Source organism: Triticum urartu, chromosome 2, assembly GCF_003073215.2.
Source record: "Triticum urartu cultivar G1812 chromosome 2, Tu2.1, whole genome shotgun sequence".
Taxonomy (NCBI): domain Eukaryota; kingdom Viridiplantae; phylum Streptophyta; class Magnoliopsida; order Poales; family Poaceae; genus Triticum; species Triticum urartu.
In genome coordinates, this window is record NC_053023.1 from 571908648 (window position 1) to 571928098 (window position 19451).

The 19451-nt window shown below is 44.3% G+C and overlaps 3 protein-coding genes across 3 annotated transcripts; 2 read left to right on the top strand and 1 right to left on the bottom strand.

Moving 5' to 3' along the window:
- Nucleotides 1–1048: 1048 nt before the first annotated feature.
- LOC125538847 (eukaryotic translation initiation factor) lies at nt 1049–7184 on the top strand. Its single transcript, XM_048702152.1, has 9 exons — nt 1049–1366; nt 1970–2041; nt 3082–3177; nt 3360–3584; nt 4105–4202; nt 4329–4416; nt 4503–4853; nt 4932–5174; nt 5729–7184. Exons 1-9 carry the CDS (start codon nt 1211–1213, stop codon nt 6764–6766), a joined length of 2367 nt encoding a protein of 788 aa, XP_048558109.1. The 5' UTR covers nt 1049–1210; the 3' UTR covers nt 6767–7184.
- Nucleotides 7185–7739: 555 nt separating this feature from the next.
- Nucleotides 7740–14842, top strand: LOC125538849 (enhancer of rudimentary homolog). The gene is made up of 5 exons (XM_048702154.1): nt 7740–7896; nt 7987–8089; nt 9184–9277; nt 14291–14411; nt 14494–14842. The coding sequence occupies exons 2-5, from the start codon at nt 8087–8089 to the stop codon at nt 14585–14587; spliced, it is 312 nt and encodes a 103-aa protein (XP_048558111.1). The 5' UTR covers nt 7740–7896; nt 7987–8086; the 3' UTR covers nt 14588–14842.
- A 473-nt stretch (nt 14843–15315) lies between these two features.
- Nucleotides 15316–18509, bottom strand: LOC125538848 (probable folate-biopterin transporter 2). Its single transcript, XM_048702153.1, has 5 exons — nt 17708–18509; nt 17294–17553; nt 17084–17179; nt 16838–17008; nt 15316–16303 (listed from the first exon to the last, which is right to left on the bottom strand). The coding sequence occupies exons 1-5, from the start codon at nt 18087–18089 to the stop codon at nt 15593–15595; spliced, it is 1620 nt and encodes a 539-aa protein (XP_048558110.1). The 5' UTR covers nt 18090–18509; the 3' UTR covers nt 15316–15592.
- Between the last annotated feature and the right edge of the window lie 942 nt (nt 18510–19451).

Below are 19451 nucleotides of genomic sequence, written 5' to 3' on the forward strand. Positions count from 1 at the left end.
GTGCACATAAAAACAACACACTCTTCCCCCAACGTTTCAAGAAGGTTATCAAGCTTCTTGTCTAGCTAGTTACAAATGTAAATTGCACCGTACGATAGGATAAATAAAATAAAATAAATGATACAACAGAAAAAGTAGTTTTGTTGAAGTTTTCAATAATGAAAACAACAACTACTTACCATATGTATACCACAAATCTGCCAATTATACCGCAAAATGGACCTAATCAAGTAGTTGCAAGCTGTGCGGTTCCTCGGAGGCTAGAATGATTAGAAAACGCGAAAATTCCCGCAATGTTTAGAAATCAAAGTGAATCTCAAGGCGAAACTAAGTTGCAAAAGTAGCTACTTCTCTATTTATTCAACGAAATTTGCATGGCCTGCAGCAAACCATTGGCGAATAAGAAACAAAACCAAAGTGGATCTTGTTGGTGTAAAACAAAAACATAAATATAGAGATATGTACACATGCTAACGAGACACATATGTTCATTTTCTTCATACCTGATTCATGTATAATCTAATACCATGGTGTATTAACCTGACATGTCATCATACATAATGAGATATATACACCATTGATCGTTGCATCCGATTTTGTAATGCGTTGCATCCAATCTTGTAATGACGATATTATACACATACTCCTACATATTAAATATTACTAGAAGTATGTGCATCCGCAAAAAATAATAATATTAGAAGTATGTTCTACTACATACTTGAAAATAGTACAAATGAAATACCCGTCCAAAGTCACATGTCCTGGGTGTCCATTACAGCCTGCGAGTGGCGAGATAGCATCGCACTCCAGCAGGACCCCAGGCACCGCATCCGTAAATCCTCCAGCCTCCTCTGCCCAAAATCGTAACTATCCACCACCGTCACGCCGCAGGGTGTACCGACATGCGGGCCCCGAGACCCCGACTCCAGCCCGACCTCCCTGGCGAAAGTACGAGACTACCCCGCGGTGGCAGCAGAAACAACGAGGATTTGCCCCACAGCCCTAATGCTCCCGGGATAAAACCCCACCTCCTCCCGTCACCGCGCCTCCACTAGGAGAGAGGTCGCAGACGGAACCCAACCCTCCCCTCCCCCCCAAAGAAGAAGAAAAAAGCTCGGATTCCTCCGCGATTTCCTCCTCGGCCGCCCGCCGATTCCCTGTCGATCGAGTTGTCGCGGTGCCTTGGTCGGATTCGGGACCCTCAGCCATGACGACAGACCAGCCAGTGATCAGCCTGCGCCCCGGCGGCGGCGGCGGTGGGCCCCGCGGCGGCCGCCTCTTCGCCCCCGCCTTCGCGGTCGCCGCCTCCGGCTCCGGCGACTTCCTCCGCCCGCACGGCGGCGGCGCCTCCGGCGTCTCCAGGGTGAGAGCTCCCGGCGCCCGATCTGGGGGGAGGGTGTTACTGTTCGATGCGGGTTCGATTGGTTTGCGGATGGGCGTGGGGAGGAGATCCAGCGGGGAAATATCGGATCTTGGCTCTAGGCCCTGCGCTAGCCTGGATGGAGCGTTTATTGTCCGAGGACGCTGCCTAATTAATCGATATGCGGGGATTTATTAGTCAGTACGCTGCTGAACGAGGTTTTAGGCTGCGATAATGCGCAAGAAGGATGCGTTTAGGTGCGTGGGGAACTGGGGATTGACGTTGGCTGCTTCTGCAGGCAACAATTTAGATTTCAGAGTATTCACTTCTGGTGCGAAGGGGTGAGGGCTATGCTCTCGGGTAGGTTTCAGCTGTCATGGCTGAGCTTTTATGTAGGATGAGGTGGGCTGTTGGCATAACCAGTGACCTCAATCAGATTCCTGGGTTTATCGCTACTTGCGCATATACCATGTTGATATTCAACACAATACTTACATGCCTAGCCAGACCAAATAAGCTGTTATACATTGGCAGAGTTTGGGTATATTCTGATTTAATTTATAGGCCTATTTTCGCTAAGATGACATGGATGCTACTCTGGTGCAGATTGGTGACTTGCATTCTGAGTCACGTGAGCGTGTTCGTTATTCAAGAGATCAACTTCTTGACCTGCGCAAGGTACATCTCTGACACTTCACACAAAGTCAGTTTCTTCATAGAATTTTTGTTGTAAATATCTTCCTTCAATATGCTATTGTTAGTATACCTTGTTATCTGGCTTTGCTGAAAGATGCCAGTAGTGTGTGGTTCGACAGGTTTGAGATGTATCGGAGAGAACTATCAAGTTTGAGTAATCCTGGATACTTTCGGCCAAGCCATGAATAGCGCATAGGCTGTGAAGTACCCCCACCCACCTGCCCACCCACTTAGGGCCAGTTCTTTTGTGCGGCTTAAAAAATAAGCTGCCCCTCCCCAGCTTAAAAGTTAAGCTGCCCTCTAAATTTGTTGAGGCTTCTTAACTATTTATGCTAGGACTAGTTTAGAAACCCCAACGAATGAGAGACGGCTTATAGGAGAAGCTGGATAGGTAGAGGCTTATTTTATAAGCTGCCAAAAGAACTGTCCCTTAGTTCACTGATGTATGCTGTTGCCGTATGTGTACAGTCAAACTTAACCAATAATGAATTGTGTAGATTGTCAGTAGAAGACTCCTGTTTTGTATGTTTGAATGTGTGTGCTGGTATATTAGTGGAAATAGGCTGTCACTGCGGAAGTTATATGTAGAAAGGCAGTGCTATTTTGTAAGTAACATCATGAGCTTGGGGAGCATGGTTCAAGGATGGAAGTAAATTCTAGAGGCATTCCCATGAAACAGGTGTGGAAGTGCACCTGTTGTTGTCAATTTGAGGAGGCAGAATACTCTGTAGCGTGCGTAACTTCTCCCTGATTAGTAGCAGTTTGATTAGTCATGTTTTATTTTGAGCCTGTGGGAAAAAAGGCTGAATTGGAAGCCAAGTTTCAAACCTATTAGGATGGTTCTCCTTTATAAGGGTGGAAACTGATAAGCAACATGCCAGCTAGAATGTGGTAAAAATAATTCTAGATAGAGATGGGGTATCTTTCTTTGTGGACATAATTGTGCTTTCATCTTTGGTCCAGCGAACTTCAATAACTATGTGTTAGTTCTAATAGCATGCACTGATATAATATCCTTGCAGATTACTGATGTGACCGAGCAAATCTTGAGGCTTCAGCAGGAAATTGAAGCAGAGCTTCATGGTGACGATCAGAGCTGGGTTCGCAACGATTCAAATGTGAGCTCTTCATTTCCATGTGCATTGTATGTAGTTTACCTATTTTTACAATCTGTTCTATAATGTTTTGCATTCTTATCAAATGATCTTCATGCTACCATATCACTAAATTTATCACAGTTCTATGCTAATTTGCACATGTGGAAGATGGAACCCTTATTGTAGTCCTTTTTGTTATGCAGGTGCAATTGCAGACACAGACACAGACACAAGTACAAGCTCAAAACCGGTTTACTGAGACAGATAATCGTGACTGGCGTGCACGCACAGAGAAACCTCCAGCACCGGCAGTTCCAGAAGAGAAGTCTTGGGACAACATTCGTGAGGTTAAAGAACAGTACAATGCAAGTGGCAGGCAGCAAGAGCAGTTTAACAGGCAAGATCAATCGAGCTCCCAGAAAGCTCAGGTACCTTCAAGACGAGCATCAGTCGTTTACTCTTTTGCTCCCTTTGACCTTTTTGTAGTAAATTTTGAATTGCTGGTTGCTTCCTTTTTGGATTGAATGCTGATTTGCATTGACTAATCAATGTTGATGTGACGTGACTCCATTCATCACATCTCAGTACAGTTGCTTGGTTTTACTGATCTGTCATACAGACAATGTTGGGATTGTTGATACAACTCAACAGTGTAGTCTGATCATGGTTCTGTTGTGCTATTATATAATTTGCTTAATTAAATATCATTCTAGCAACTATGAACATACTCCCTTTTTTAGCAACCTAGTATTCAGTAGGAAACTACATGCAGAAGTTGTGTGTTTGAATAGAAGTAAACAAGTACTCCCTCCGTCCCATAATATATTCTGTGGTGATTGATTTCATGTGTTGTTATGCTTTGTTCTATTTTTCATTACTTATTTTTCCCTACCAAGGTGGTGTTTGGCCGTATGTATATCCCTCCTTATTTTGTTCTCCAAATGTCAGGTTGGCCCACCTCCTGCTCTTATCAAGGCTGATGTACCTTGGTCAGCCCGAAGAGGCAATCTCTCGGAGAAAGACAGAGTCCTGAAAACAGTGAAAGGGTAATATTATGTTTTTCTTCTTGTTCCTGTTGACGTGGCAATTTTCATTCCTTGTTTACTAAGCATATATATTACCTAGTTTGTATTTGTCGTCTGCATGCTGTTTATCTGCTCTTGCTTGTGCAGTATACTAAACAAACTGACGCCAGAGAAATTTGATCTACTCAAGGGCCAACTGCTAGATTCTGGAATTACTACTGCTGATATTTTGAAGGTTTGATTTGTTTCTAGCTGTGTATTATAATCCCATGTCCTCTTGACTGTTCCCGGTGATTTATCCATCTTTTTCTTTTCATTCAGGATGTTATCTCTCTCATATTTGAGAAGGCTGTTTTTGAACCGACATTCTGTCCGATGTATGCCCAACTTTGTTCTGAACTCAATGACAACCTCCCGACATTCCCTTCTGAAGAACCAGGCGGTAAAGAGATTACATTCAAACGTGTGCTGTTGAACAATTGTCAGGAAGCTTTTGAAGGTGCTGACAGCCTGAGGGTTGAGATTGCAAGTTTGACTGGCCCTGACCAAGAGATGGAGAAAAGGGACAAAGAAAGGATCTTCAAACTTAGAACGCTTGGAAATATTCGTCTAATTGGTGAGCTACTCAAGCAAAAGATGGTTCCTGAGAAGATAGTTCATCACATTGTCAAGGTACACCTTGGGAAATCAACGGTACAATTATTATTCCATGAAAACGTGCCTAATCTGTTTGTTGTGTGCACTATGTAGGAGCTACTGGGGTCTGATAAAAAGGCTTGCCCTGATGAGGAACATGTCGAAGCAATTTGTCAGTTCTTCAATACGATTGGTAAACAGCTTGATGAGAACCCAAAGTCTCGCCGAATCAATGATACCTACTTCGTCCAGATTAGGGAGCTAGTAGCGAACCCTCAGTTGACCCCACGTTCCAAGTTCATGGTCCGGGATTTGATTGATCTCCGTTCTAACAACTGGGTGCCTCGCCGTGCTGAGGTAAATAAAATCAACCAAGTGCATGGACTGTGTATTCTTGCATGCAGTTGCTTTCATAGTGATTTAATGGATCGATGTTACTGCTTTGCTGTTATTATGTTGAACTATTACCTTTTATGTATAACCAGTTAACGACTGCTGCTGGGTACTGGCTCATCTCACTTTAGTAGTTTGTTGCATACTGCCAGAAGAGGCATGTCAACTTTATAGGAAAGCTGGAAGTTTTAAGATCCTAAAGGTTAACATACTAGAAGAACATACATGCATCGTGTGTACTGGCAAACCAAAAATGATCAGCATGTTGAATTGCACATTTATTGGAAATCAGTCAGACGTGCACTTTGCTTTCTACACTCAACATGCACATGCTTATAGTCAGTCAGTTAAAACCACCACATTACTTGATTATACTGTGTATAGTCTGTTCTCAAAACTAGAATGACACACTTAAGCCTTCAAACAGTTTTTCCCACTTGTATGACTTTTTTTATAGCAACTGAATCCAGCTGTATTTGTGAATCCATCCATTGTAAACTTGTGCTTGTAACTTTCAGATTAAGGCGAAGACAATCAGCGAGATCCACACAGAGGCTGAAAAGAACCTTGGATTACGTCCAGGGGCCACAGCGATCATGAGGAATGGCCGTAATGCACCAGGTGGGCCTCTTTCGCCTGGAGGTTTTTCAGTGAACCGGCCAGGAACAGGAGGTATGATGCCTGGGATGCCTGGATCTAGAAAAATGCCTGGGATGCCTGGTTTAGATAATGATAACTGGGAAGTTCAGCGTTCTAGATCAATGCCAAGAGGCGATCCGCTTCGCAACCAGGGTTCGTTGATTAATAAGGTTTCATCTATTAACAAGCCATCACCCATCAACCCCAGGCTTCTTCCTCAAGGCACTGGAGCACTGATTGGCAAGAGTGCACTCTTGGGCACCGGTGGTCCACCATCCCGCCCTTCCAGCATTACGGCTAGCCCCACTCCTTTACCAGCTCAAACTACAGCATCACCAAAACCATCAAGTGCAACTCCAGCTTCTGTACCTATTCCTGACAAAGCAGCCAGTTCTGCCAAGGTGATCCCTGCAGGGCTTGAGAAGAAGACAGCATCTCTTCTTGAGGAGTATTTTGGTATCCGTATTTTGGATGAAGCACAACAATGTATCGAGGAGCTGCAGAGTCCTGATTACCACCCTGAGATTGTTAAAGAAGCTATCAATCTTGCTCTGGATAAAGGTGCCAGTTTTGTTGACCCTCTTGTTAAGCTTCTGGAGCATCTGTACACCAAGAAAACTTTCAAGACTGAAGATCTGGAAAATGGTTGCTTGCTATATGGGTCGCTGTTGGAAGATATTGGTATTGACCTTCCTAAAGCCCCAACGCAATTTGGTGAGGTGATTGCTCGTCTGACTCTGTCGTGTGGCCTGAGATTTGAAGCCGTGGAGGGGATTCTAAAGGCAATGGAGGACACCTTCTTCCGCAAAGCAATATTCACCTCCGTGACGAAAACCCTAGAAGCAGACCCAGCAGGCCAGGCCATATTGAGCTCACATGCTGCAGTAGTCGACGCATGCAACAGCCTCTCGATATAACAGCTCTTGGCAGCTCAACTTCTCAGGTGCTGTGTCTAGTGAAAAACAGCGTATGGTGTATTCTCTATAGCTTAGGTGTTTCACCGCAGAGGAACTGGGATGTGAGCAACAGCCAGTTTTGAGCTGTATATTTTTGCGAGGTCACATGAGTGTTGATTATTGTTTCGAGGACAGAAAGAAGCCATGGATTTTGGTCTCTCTGGCGACGGCGGCCTAACTCTTGCTGGAGCCTGGGAATGAACAAGGCTTTTTGGTTTTCAAATGGGATGTTTTTGTGTCTCCTCCAATGTTATTATTTCTTTTCAGTTCTTACACAATTTGTAACAATGTACTGTGGTTTTGGAGTATTCTGTCGGTTACAATATATCGTGTCAGCATTGTAGGAGTCGAAAACTGAATCTAAGATTATTTTGGCTTATTACTGTCATCCTCAGTTCTCGCTTATTGTTAGATGCTTTTTCTTGTGTTGGTAATTGATCATTGGATGCTCTTCAAATAGATTTTTGAATGCCCTTCTTATAGATTTTGAATCTATTCCTAAGTTCAATTGGATGCTTTTTCTTGTGAGATTTTTTTTCCGTTGGTAATCGATCATTAGGTGCTCTTCGATTAGATTTTTGAATGCCATTGGAAGAGATTTTCAATTTGTTTCTAAGCTAAATGTGTGTGAGTTGTGAGATTAGTTCAGTTCGTCTGTTTGTAAACCATTTCCAAACGTCAACCATCGTAAATAAAACTTGTTTGCTGGCCAAGTGCACACGAATTAATTCTTTTTGAATTGAACGTTACACATGAAGTTTTTACTCGCTTCCGAGTTCCGAGCATTGAGTGCAATTTGGAGATTATAAACATATACATATCTCTTAAACGCGGTAAAAATGACGCAAATCCAAAATTCTGGTAATAACAAAAAAAAGTACTGTAGCTGGTAAATATCGATCTCTTCCTTTTGGGGTAGGTTGAAAGAATTTATTTCGATCGGGCTTCCCCTATGTTTTTGGAAGGATTCCATTTCTGTTCCAAAAAAGGATCTCTCACTCTCTGCATCGGGCTTCTCTCCCCTGCCCCTGCAACTTTTTGCTCGCTCACACCATCCACCGCCTCCGCCTCCGCCTCCACCCGCCGTTCCGGTAACTTTTTTTTTTGTCTCGTCTTCGCTTTCCCCCTACCGGAGATTCCTCCTGGGCTCCGCCCACTTCGTTTTCTCTCGTTTCTCGCAGGAAAGGCGCGGCTGCTGGTCTCTCTAGGGTTCGTCGGCCCGACGCTCGCCTGCGCCGGGGTGCGGCGGGGGACCCGTGCTTCTGCTTCTGCGCCGAGAGTATGGTACGGCGATCTAACCCTACTGCCGCATTATTCCCGTTTCCTCCGTTGGTACTCTGCCTCGCGTCGCGGCTCGCTGGCTGTTGTGGGGAATTTTGTTCTCCATTTCCTCCTGCCTTTGGGGGGTTAATTAATTTCTCTGGCTAGAAGAACTCGTGGTGGTTTTGCCATCGGGCAAAGTCCAGATGGCGTGTTTATGCTTCTTTTTCATCAGCGGTGCTTACTCTTTCCAAGGTCGCTGCAAATTGAGATGTGAAATTGATTGATCCTGGAAGTATAACTGCCTTTGGGGAACATGTGGAGGTTAACCGGTGATGTGGTATTGGCTTAATGGGCACCGGTGATGTGGTATTGGCTTAATGGGCATTGGTGTTCCTTCTGTGGACCCCTGTTTGGCGCTCATCGATCCCGGAGCGTCTTCTGTATATATGCTCTGAGTAGCTTGGATTTGCATGTGAGATGTCAACCGTGGTTTGCTTGCTTTCCTAGGAATTTTGATTCATCATTCTCATCTCTGTGTGGAGTGTATGATACCTTGTTGGATGGTTATCTAGTGTTCTCGTGTCCTGTGCCCTGGTTGAATCGGACTATCCGAGTGTGCTCGACGTGGTGCTTGGCAGCTTTTGTTCAATCCGGTTAGGAAGACCCTGGGTGGCTTTGCTGGTCGCAAGGCCCAAAGGCGCATATATGTTACTTGGAAGCAATTAACAGTGCTCTTTAGGGCTCATTCTTTCTTTCAAAGTAGTGTGTCAATGATAATCTGGAAATAACTTCTATCTGAGAACTAGTGGAAGATAAATAATGAAGTGGTCCCTGCCATGATGTTCGGTCTGTAAACTCTTGTTGGTGTACATCGGTCCCCAGCTGTTCTGGGTGCCTGGACAATAATTGTGCTTATCCCGTTTCAAAACTGACTTGCTCACCAGCACTTTTTTATGCAAAGTTTAGCACCCCAGATCTTATTTATGGGCTGTTGCACTTAGCTATGCAGAGGCCAGCTGTGAAATCTTTTGCTTTTATTGCCTTGATGATCATTTCGAGTCAACAAAATCTCCCTTCATTGAAAATAAAAGATCTTATTTGTGACATTATCACAGGCTGGAAGGCACACCATTGTTCTCGTGCAACCATCTCCAAACAAAGCGTCCAGAACTTTTATGGACTTCAGTTCACTCAACCAAGCCCTGGATGGTTAGTGTTCTCTCATGCATGCGGCTTGAAATATTAATGCAATTATGTGAATAAATTTTACTTTGCTGTCTGATTGTGCATGTGTTGTTGACTATGAGTTATCATGGGATTCTGAAGATATGCTACTGCTTTGCATATGTCTCATTAGTTCATCTATTCCTTGCTTCAGCTCTATAGAAATAGTCATCAGCCATCATCATCTAGTAGAACTTGGACTGAACGTTCAGGAATTCAATTTATAATGTTGTTTACTGTCACCAGTAACCTTCGTGGTTGGCATTTTACAGTGTGCACTGTGCCAAATGTTTCAGAAAACTGAAGTGATATCTGTCTAATGTTTAGGCGAGACAGACCATTAGTATGCTTAAATGTTTAATGAAACAAGATCTCATTGTTCAAAATGTTCAATAACAGTTGAAATGACCATTGATGTATGCAAATTATCACATGGTTTGGGAGTCACATAACAACAAATCACAGGATTTTGCTGGTCCTTTTAGATATATGTACAAATTGTGCACCTGCATTTTTCATCAGTGTCTTGGGAAGCAGCAAAACGTCCCCCACTGTGCCCATTGTCAGGAGCGCACACATGATCCAAAGCCTCATCCGTCGTGTCCCTGCTCAGATTCTGCATAGGTCACCATGCCGCTGTGAGGAAGAAGAGAAGCGCTGCTTTGACCGTTGTTGGTATACAAGGAAAATAAATCATGCGAGGGAGGAAAGAGAACGTGTACTGGTAGTTATTGCCCTGGCCCATGATAGATGCAGGCCATTGTGGGGTTGTGTACCTATTCAGCTATTCGTGCATGCAGTGACCTGGATGGCATATTTTTTTAGACGAAAGGCATCTCAATTATGATGCCCGGTCTATAGAACACCAAAGGTTCAAAAATCTTACAATCCAACAAAAAGGTAAAGGGCTGGGGTTACCAGCTTACAGAAACAAACACACTAGCAGAGGCACTAGAACAGGGCCTGAAAACCCAAGAACCAACAGGGCAGGAAACAAAAACCACTTCAGATCACATCTATCATGCGCCGCTTGGGTCCTGGTGAGGTGTCGATTCCTGCTTCAGCCTGGTAATCTGTGCCTGAATACACAATCTTGTCTTCTTGATCTCCTCCTGTGTCCTAAGTTCCTCCCCTTCCACAGAGGCATCCACTTCTGCAGGTGAATCATCGAAGCAAACAAGTAGTCAGAAGGATGAATATTAGACTTCTTCTCAAAGATCATCTTATTTCTCATTTTCCAGAGCGCCCAAAATTGGACAGAAAGAACTATCCAGATAATCCTAAAACTATCCCCTCCCCCTCAGTGAAGCTAATAAACTCTCCTCTATTACTAGGCCACCACCAGTTAAACATCTCATTCAAACAACTCCACACAAACCTAGCAGTAATGCACTGGAAAAACATGTGGTCCGCGTCCGCAGGTGCTCCGCAAAGTCCACACATCCCATTTCCTGGGCATCTCCTTTTTTGCAATTGGATCCTCGAAGGAAGTTTATCCAACAAGAGTTTCCACACGAGATTCTCATAGGAAGTTTAACTTCTCCAGAACTCCTTTTCAAATTAATGTACCCCTTTTCCTGCAGGATAAGCTTTTTGTGCATAGAACTAGTTGAATAAGTTCCAGATTTGTGCAAATTAATGTACCCCTTTTCATAGGAAGTTTAACTCCCCTAAAACTCCTTTTTGTGTAAGACGCCAGGAGCTAACCTCATCCTCTCCTCTGAAATCAGTACCAGCAATCTCAGCTAACAAAGTAAGCCACAGATTTGACTTCACCTCATCCAAGTTCGTCCTAAAGGGGACAAACCATTCCCCTGAGGCTCGAGCTTCAGAACCCTGAGATCTGGGTCACATCATTTGCTGAAAAGAGCTGGAAAGCGTTTGCAGTAGGGATCATTTCCTAACCACAGATCATTCCGAATGGAAGTTCTCTCCCCATTTCTCACATGATATGTAGTTCCCATGTCTGGAAGATGTTTAACTTTGCTCACACTTCCCCAAAATTGAAAAGAGTTATTACTAGCAGCCCCACAATTAACAACATTTCAGATATTTAGCATTGATAAGAGGCATCCATAAAGGGCTCACCTCTTGCTGAATTTTCCAAACCACTTCAAACTCAAAGCTACATTCATGATCTTGGTGTTAAGAATCCCCAAGCCCACAGATTCTTTTGGAGTACAAACTTTCCCAATCAACCATATGGTGTTTGAAGATCTTCCCAGGCCCCTGCCAGAAAAATCTGGACTGTCCATCTTACCATGCACCCCATCCTGTAAGGCTGTAACAAATATAAGCCCATCAAGAACATTGGAGAAACTGATAAGCAAGAGTTGGTCAAGACAATCCCCCCCTCCCCTGAGGTAAGAAATTTCCCTTGCCAAGTATCTACCATATGAGCCATTCTATCAACCATCCCTTGCAGATCAGCAACAAATAGTAATGGTCAGAAATAGTAATTCCCAGATAAGTCATGGGCGAGGAACCCAGAGCACAGTTAATCAAGTTTGCTACCCTCCACTGTTCCTAGATATGACGTTCCAACACAAAAACTTTACTGTTATGGTAATCTATCTTCATCCCTGACATCCCCTCAAAACTGTACAGGAGAAACTTAATAGGAGTATTGATTATGTCAAGATCAGTCTTCAGAAACAGCAACGACTTGTCATCAGCATACTGTAAATGAGAGACCCCCCCGCCCCCCAGGTATAAGATGGTCAACAAGCCAATGGATGTGGCCAGCTTAGCAGCATTGAGCATAGTGGAGAGACTATCTACCACAAAATTGAAAAGAATAGGTGACAAGGGGTCTCTCTGTTCCATTACAAAAAAAAGATTCCTTGCTCCTCATCTACTATATCTAAATAGCTAGCCCCCATTACTAGGAATTCTCTTGCTTCTCCTTGAGCCACATCACCTAAATTGATTTAGCCGTTGGATATACTCGATCAGACTACAATAGCCATTGGATCTACCCATTAAGATCCACCAACGCATGCATGCAGAGCATGTAGTAAATGATGCCTAAGGAGTGTTTTAATCAATAAAAAAACTGATGCATGCATGCAACTCATACTCGGGTGCTAGCACTATGAAAGAAAGTGACGCATGCATGCATATTTGTTTTGTTTTCGTCCAATTCTGCACTTATACATAGAGATGTACATTTATTTATTTAAAAATATTGATAAACATATTATCTTGCTATAAGAGAAATTGTAAAGACACTAGCTAGGTTGATTAGTTCAGCCTAATTTTTATTTCATACAAACTCCCGGAGCAACGCCCGGGGCATTCTTCTAGTTAATGTTAATAGCTGTTTTACCGCCCATCTTAGTGATAACATTCGGAAGTGTGATAGGCCTAGATTGCTTGGAATTTTAGGAATTAAAGTAAGCACCCCAAACTTTATCCTGTGAACCTGTAGAGTCCCCCTATGCAGATCATGAAAAATGTGCATCACCAGAGGTTTCAAGTTCCCCTAATTTTTTCCAAAAAACAGGATAGAGAACCCATCAGGGCTGGGTGCAGAATTGATGTTCATCAGCTTAATTGCAAACTCCACTTCATCTTCAGTAAAAGGTGTACACAGTTCTAGATTTTCTGATTCAGAGACTCTCATATTTTTCCCCATGCTTCGGCAGCCAACGACATGCCACCTCTAGGTTCAGCCCCAAACTGCCTCTTGTAGAAGTCATAGATATGGTCAGGGAGCTCCTGTTTAGCACTAATCACCTTTTCCCCATCAATGAATTAAAGAAAAGATAGAACACTTTCTTCTCCCAGTAAGCTGTCTTACAGTCACCCTGAACAATCCATTTCTCTCTCCCTCTTTGCTGCCAATAAGCTTCTTCTGCTTTATAAATACCGATCAACTCCTGTTCCAAGCTGCCATTCCCCAGCAGAGTGTCCAGAACTATCAAGAACACTGTCTTTCCTAACTTTTACTTCTCTCCCAAAATTAGGTCCCCAATCCCTCAGAAATTTTCTAAGCTCAATAGAACAGAAGTTCCAGTCATCCAACGCATTCCACCTCCTATGTTGCCGATTTAAGAATTCTCCCCATTTATAAATAACCCAATCTTTAAAACCCTCTAGTAGCCATTGTTTTTCAAAGAACCTTTTGTGACCATTGTGACCATCTAACTCAGAATATAGAGGTAAAGGGAACCAATTCTGGTCACAACTTGCAAGTTACAAAGGGTGAACATGGCTCCTAATCACAAGATATCAGCACTCTATCCAACACACATCTAACATAATCTAATTGCTCGTTAGTCCAAGTAAATCTAGCTTTTTCCCCTAGATAACTATCAGATTCAAATTAGCACTACAAAAATTAAACAGATCAATTAATCTCTGATTGATACCCCCTCACCCCAATAATAATGGGCACATTGGAACCTCTGATTTATTTTCAAGCCCCTCTACAACCTGATCACTAGGGCCATACACCAGAATTAGCTCCCATTTTCTTCAGGCCCTGTTTGGATTACCGTTTTCTTTTAAATACACCTGTAAAACATACACGTCTCCACTGACCGGTTTTGTTTCCAGCCGGAAAACACTTGTGTCCGGTAAGATACACTTATAAATTTAGTACCTCCGTATTAAATTACACCGATACCAAGCGCGGCCTCAGGGCATCCCTTTGGAACGGTAACATGCTAAGGAAATATCTCCCCTTTGAAATGTTACCTACTTCAAAAAGATCATCGTTAACTCCAGCTAGGATCCTCCCCGGATCACCCATGAGCTAAGCACCACACAAACTGGTGGGTTCCCTGGAATACAGTAGGTACAGCAAAACCGTATCTGCACTGCAACTGCACTTATTTGCGTTCATTTCTTTAGCTACCGTCATTGTAGATCTTCATATGGACAACCAGATGCTTTTCTTTGATTGAAGCAAGTCCTGTGTATTTGCGTTCATTTCTTCAGCTACTGTCTTTGTAGAGCATAATATGGTTAACAGGTTGTTTTTCTAAACGACAGGTATCTGTGCCCGTTATGAAAAGAAAATCATGGATATCAACCCGATGGCCAGGAACTTCACTTATGACATCACAGACCTGTACAATTTCATCGATGGCCTAGCGGACATCAGTGCCCTAGTGTGAGTACAATTTCGCATTAACTTTCAAAGCGCTGAATCACAAAAGCAAAACAACTAACCATGCTGTGGTCTGCCCCTGCAGGTATGATCATCAACTTCAAGCTTTTCTGCCGTACGACAGGCAGTGGATAAAACAGAAGATGTTCCAGCACCTCAAGAACCAGGCACGGCAGTAGCCAGCCGCTGGTTCTGATTAACAAAAGCAAGTGTACAAGGTGGTATATCTGTCTGTTGTCTGTAGTTTCGGGTTGGTGTGAGAGATCTAGGGTTCATGTGCTAATTGTGTAAGAGAGAAGATGATCGATTTGCTTGGCTATTTGCCATTTCTGATGCGACACTGTAGTATAAATGGAAGGCTTCTGCCTGTGTGTGTCTGACCATGAGTGGATGAACGATTAGTATGATAATAAATCGATCACTTTGTCTTCAAATTTGGCAACACTTGCCCTCATTCGAATTTCAGTTATTCAGTGAGCTTGGGAAATGAACTTATGTGTCAAGATAGAAACTCTTATGCAAAGTCAATTCTTCCACATAACATACGCTAGATCTGTACTTCGTCTTTTTACCGTCAACTCTGCCATCCAAAAAATGAGGTAAAGAGAAGACGGCTTTCACCAACAAATTCTGCCAGTGCCTGTGATATACAGGGTTGGTAGATGCACAGGCCCTGGGGAGGGGTGAGTGTAGAATATGCAGAGCACCACATGTACTGAAATACTAGCACTTCACACCTACAAAGGACAACATTCTCAAAACGCCAAACTTTCAACCATAACCTTGGTGAAAGTTACAGGAAAAGAATATGGTAATCAGGGATGATTACCATATTTGTTGATAGAGAAGGAGATGAAATTACTGTTTTAACTCAACTGAAGAGAGCAGGAAAGAAACAATGGATAGGAAAAAAAGAACTGCTCAACACAATAATTGAATGGACTGATATTTGTATTATTCTATCTTGTTTTACATTAAGAAAAGAAAGAAGAAGAATCTCGCAAAAAAGAAAGAAAGAAGAAAATGTATGCTTCACTTGCTACTCAGCTGCTTTTACCTATACAAAATACAGATAAACAGGCGGTAAGAAATTGTGTACATTCCTAGCAACAGCTACCGAAGCGTATAATCAGATGGTCGGGGCCTAAATGAATCATGAATCAACCCTCTTACGAAAAAGATGATCACCCAACTGTTCTGTTCGTGTTCATCAGTGGGATCAACTCTACATCCCCTCCTACATCATCAGTCACTTTGATTCTCTCATCTTGAACATCCTCAACGGGAGGATGACAACCTGAATCATCCGCAACAAGGACGGAAAACTCAACACTGCCTGATCCATCCTTGACAGGTTCTGTAGATTCGTCATCATGGAGCATCTCCGCAGGAAGGAGTGTCGAGTTCTGGTCGCTTTGAGGAACAAGAAACAGTAGCATCAGCGGAAGCAGCCTCGAGATGTTTCTGATCAATACAACTGCCCAAAGGTTAGTGAACTCTGATCGAGTCACATTCAGCGTGTGCAGCAGCAGGCCACCCCACCAGGCAGACATAAGCAGCCCCACATTTTGTATAGACATGAGCAGCGCATAAAAGGTTCCTTTGATGCCCGGAGGGCAAAGCTTGGAGCAAAGCACTAGAACCGGCATCCACTGGAGTTTGCCTATCATCACAGAAACGCCGCAGTCGATCACAGCGAAAACGTAGTCTGGTATGCCGATTTTCGTGTTTAGTCGGGTCACTAGCGCTAGGTCAAGCATTCCTGTCAGGCTTGACAGCACCTGACCCCATAAAAGCATGCTGCGGAAATTGTAGTCCTTCAGAGCACTTTGGTATAGCACAACTCCGAGTAGTGAACCCACTGCACCGACTGCATAGATCACACCGACAAATTCCTGTCACAATGCAAATGTTCTGTAAGTTTCTCCGGCAACAAATGAGTATCATAAATCTCGATGTAGCCTATATAGCACATCCATGCAATTTTTTATCATATATTACACGGTAAAGGGTTAGGATCTGATTGAGACTGCTATTTTGGAACATTTGAGCAGATTGGCAGAGGCCATCTTCAGAAGCTTATTAGTCGAATTTGAATGTACATTGCTTTAGCAATATTAAGGTAGTGCACAAATACCATGTTCATCTACTTATGGAAGCTGCATAAATAAATTATGTTGCATCAAAGTGGCATCTAGCTGTCTTCCAGCCAGAGAGTTCTGGCCAGATAACCAGATTGGCTTCTAACAGAAACACCACCTGCCTATAGAGATTTAACCATTAATAAATAAATAAATAAATTATGTTGCATCAAAGTGGCCAGGGCGCCAGGCATCTGTATGAAACACCACCTGCCTATAGAGATTTAACCATTGATGCCATGTTTTTATCTTTTAGATTCCTAGTCAGTGATGATGATATGTGCACACCTCAGAAAATCCTGGTCCAGTTAGTCGATCTGTGTACCAGTAGAACATTCCTCCTTGGATGTCCAGGCTTAGATTGAGCGAAACATATATGTACAAACATGGGCGCCAGACTTCAGGGCACTTCAGTGTTGTCCCCATTGTCTGAATTGCTTTGTAGAACTTCTTATGAACCTGATTTAGCAAAGGCCTTAAATGTCATTAGTGTGCAAAGACAACCCAACAAAAAGGTTGAGTCTGCTGTCTGACCTGCTTGTAACTGAAGTTTGTCACTCGGCTCTCCTTCAGGAGAATCCCAGCTGAGAACACCAGTGCTGAGGGGATGCTCAACAAGCCAAGAGCCCCCTTCAAACATCAAGCACAAGGCATATCATTCGCCGAGAACATCGAATTCGCATGTCGCGGCATGTGAGGAACAAGGATTGATAGCATATTAGCTTAACAGGAGACCCAACAGACCTGGGCGCCCATGGAGTGGACAAGAAGGCCGCTGATGGAGTACCCAATCAATGAGCCAAATGAGGAGCAAAACCCACACAAGCTCTGCATGTCGGCCGCCAGCGGCGGGTGTGTTATGCTGTTCTGCGCAACCAGGGCGTCCAGCGTCACGTCAGCTATCGCCGCGCCTGCGCTCTGCACCGTCAGGGCTAGGACCGCCGGTATGAGCCCCAAATTGCTTTGCAGGGAGATCATAAGCATAGACGTGGCGCCAATCACGCCTGCATTAACATCAGAGAACTGAGCATCAGGATACCAACCATGAAAATGATGTCGAGTCTGCCTATTTGTGTGTGTGTGTGTGTGTCAGTGTGTGTGTGTGTGTGTGTGTGTGTGTGTGATGGAATCAAGAAGTGATCCCCAAATATTTTTCACCTGCAAGAAGGAAGTAGGGGCGGCGGCGGTACCCGGCGACGGGCACGACGTCGGTGAGCAGGCCCCAGATGGGCTTGACGACCCACGGCGAGTCGACGATGCCCTGGTAGAACTGCGCCGCGGACGGCTGGAGGCGCAGCACGTCCTTGCTGTAGTACGCGGCGGCGACCACCCCGACGGCGTTGCCCACGCCCTGGCAGGCCCCGTAGACGGCGAAGACGGCGAGCACGAAGCTCCAGTGCAGCTCGCGGGAGAGCCGCCGCAGCCAGCGGAAGGGGGAGGCGACGCCGCATTCGGCGCTGCCGGAGCGGGGACCACCGTCGGCGCCGGCGCCGCCAGCTTCTTGGAGTGGCCCGCCCTCCTTGGCCTCGGGATCCATCATAGGAACAGCAGCCCTCGAGGGGCAATTTCTTCTGAGGCTTCTTGGGGATCTGCGGCGAAGCCACCGGGAACCGCGCGGCAGGAATGAGAGCCGCGGCGACCGGGCGGTTGGCCGCCGGCAGAGGCCGACGAGCACGAGACGCGTATATTTGCTTGGTGAGCAGACTGGCTAGCACAGTAGCTGAGCACGAGGCGAAGTGTTCGATGGCTTTACCCAAGTTCGCGGTGTTTGGTTTGACTTCGACAGTTCGTCGACTTGCAACTTGTTTCTACACTACGAGAAGAAACGCTCGTGTCGTCGAAAAATCGGGGCGTTCTGCAGACACAGACGCCGGAGTTCATCAGTGGGAATCTCCGAGAGGAAGAGGAAGTGGAAGGGAAAGGGAAGGGCCGTGATGATTTCCTGATTTGATTTGCCGGCGGTAAGCGACGGTGATATTGAAAGGCATTCACTCGCTATCAACAGATGATCCATGAAAAAGGATCACACGTGATGTCACATTCTTGGCTATTGCTTTGCTTTGATTATTATAAAATGGGTCCACTAGAACACCCTCATGGGAGCCCCCCTACGAGGATGATGTGACGAGGGCGAGTCTTCCTCTCACGATGAAAACGGTGTCATCTACACTACACGTTGCTTAACCTTCTTATTTACGTGCCTCGAGCAAGTGAATACAGTTGTTGTAAATTCTTTCGCCATTGGACGATATGAAAGGCCCATTGTTGCAAAGAGGGGTTCGGTGCTCAGAATCATTGCAAAAGTCATATCATTTGTTTTGATGTCATCACAGTCATCAAAATAAATGACATGACCATAGCAATGGATTCAAGCATCAAACCTCTCTTTGCAAACAAAGGTTTTACATACCATCTAACTTACCGAAAGTGCCTACAACTAGTGTAAACACACCCTGAAGCCACATAAATAAGAAGGACGGGTACATATGGACCACACTATTTTAACATGAGAAGAAGACTCACCCTCATCCTCACACAAGACCTCTAGTGCGGAGACCCTGGTATTCTTTGTTAAGCAACTGACAGTACCAATTAAAGCCGCCCAAGTGAGGGTGGTTTAGTAGATCCATTTTAATGAAAGCATTGGTCATGGGTTGAAGAGCATCGTCATACTCTCAGGCAACGGCTGGACCACCCTGGACAACCAGATGTCTGCAACAAATCTAAGATTATATCAATCAAAATAGCAACCACTTCTTGAAACCCAGGTTACATGAGTAACTTAGCAAGGATAGACTACAAAGTACATATAAAGATTAACAATAGATATTAGCATGGGTAACCCCGTCTTTGTGACTACCTAACCAAAATTGGGCACTTTTTTGTGGCTTTGTGCATCGGT

Excerpts from the sequence above, each read along its gene's own strand:
- LOC125538847 (XM_048702152.1), top strand. The coding sequence starts at position 1,211 with ATGACGACAGACCAGCCAGTGATCAGCCTGCGCCCCGGCGGCGGCGGC. Across the intron at positions 3,178-3,359 it reads GGGTTCGCAACGATTCAAAT|GTGCAATTGCAGACACAGAC; the intron begins GTGAGCTCTTCA and ends TTTGTTATGCAG. Across the intron at positions 4,417-4,502 it reads CTACTGCTGATATTTTGAAG|GATGTTATCTCTCTCATATT; the intron begins GTTTGATTTGTT and ends CTTTTCATTCAG.
- LOC125538849 (XM_048702154.1), top strand. Across the intron at positions 9,278-14,290 it reads ACTCAACCAAGCCCTGGATG|GTATCTGTGCCCGTTATGAA; the intron begins GTTAGTGTTCTC and ends TCTAAACGACAG. Across the intron at positions 14,412-14,493 it reads GCGGACATCAGTGCCCTAGT|GTATGATCATCAACTTCAAG; the intron begins GTGAGTACAATT and ends CTGCCCCTGCAG.
- LOC125538848 (XM_048702153.1), bottom strand. The coding sequence starts at position 18,089 with ATGATGGATCCCGAGGCCAAGGAGGGCGGGCCACTCCAAGAAGCTGGC. Across the intron at positions 17,554-17,707 it reads CCCCTACTTCCTTCTTGCAG|GCGTGATTGGCGCCACGTCT; the intron begins GTGAAAAATATT and ends ATGTTAATGCAG. Across the intron at positions 17,009-17,083 it reads CAAACTTCAGTTACAAGCAG|GTTCATAAGAAGTTCTACAA; the intron begins GTCAGACAGCAG and ends TTGCTAAATCAG.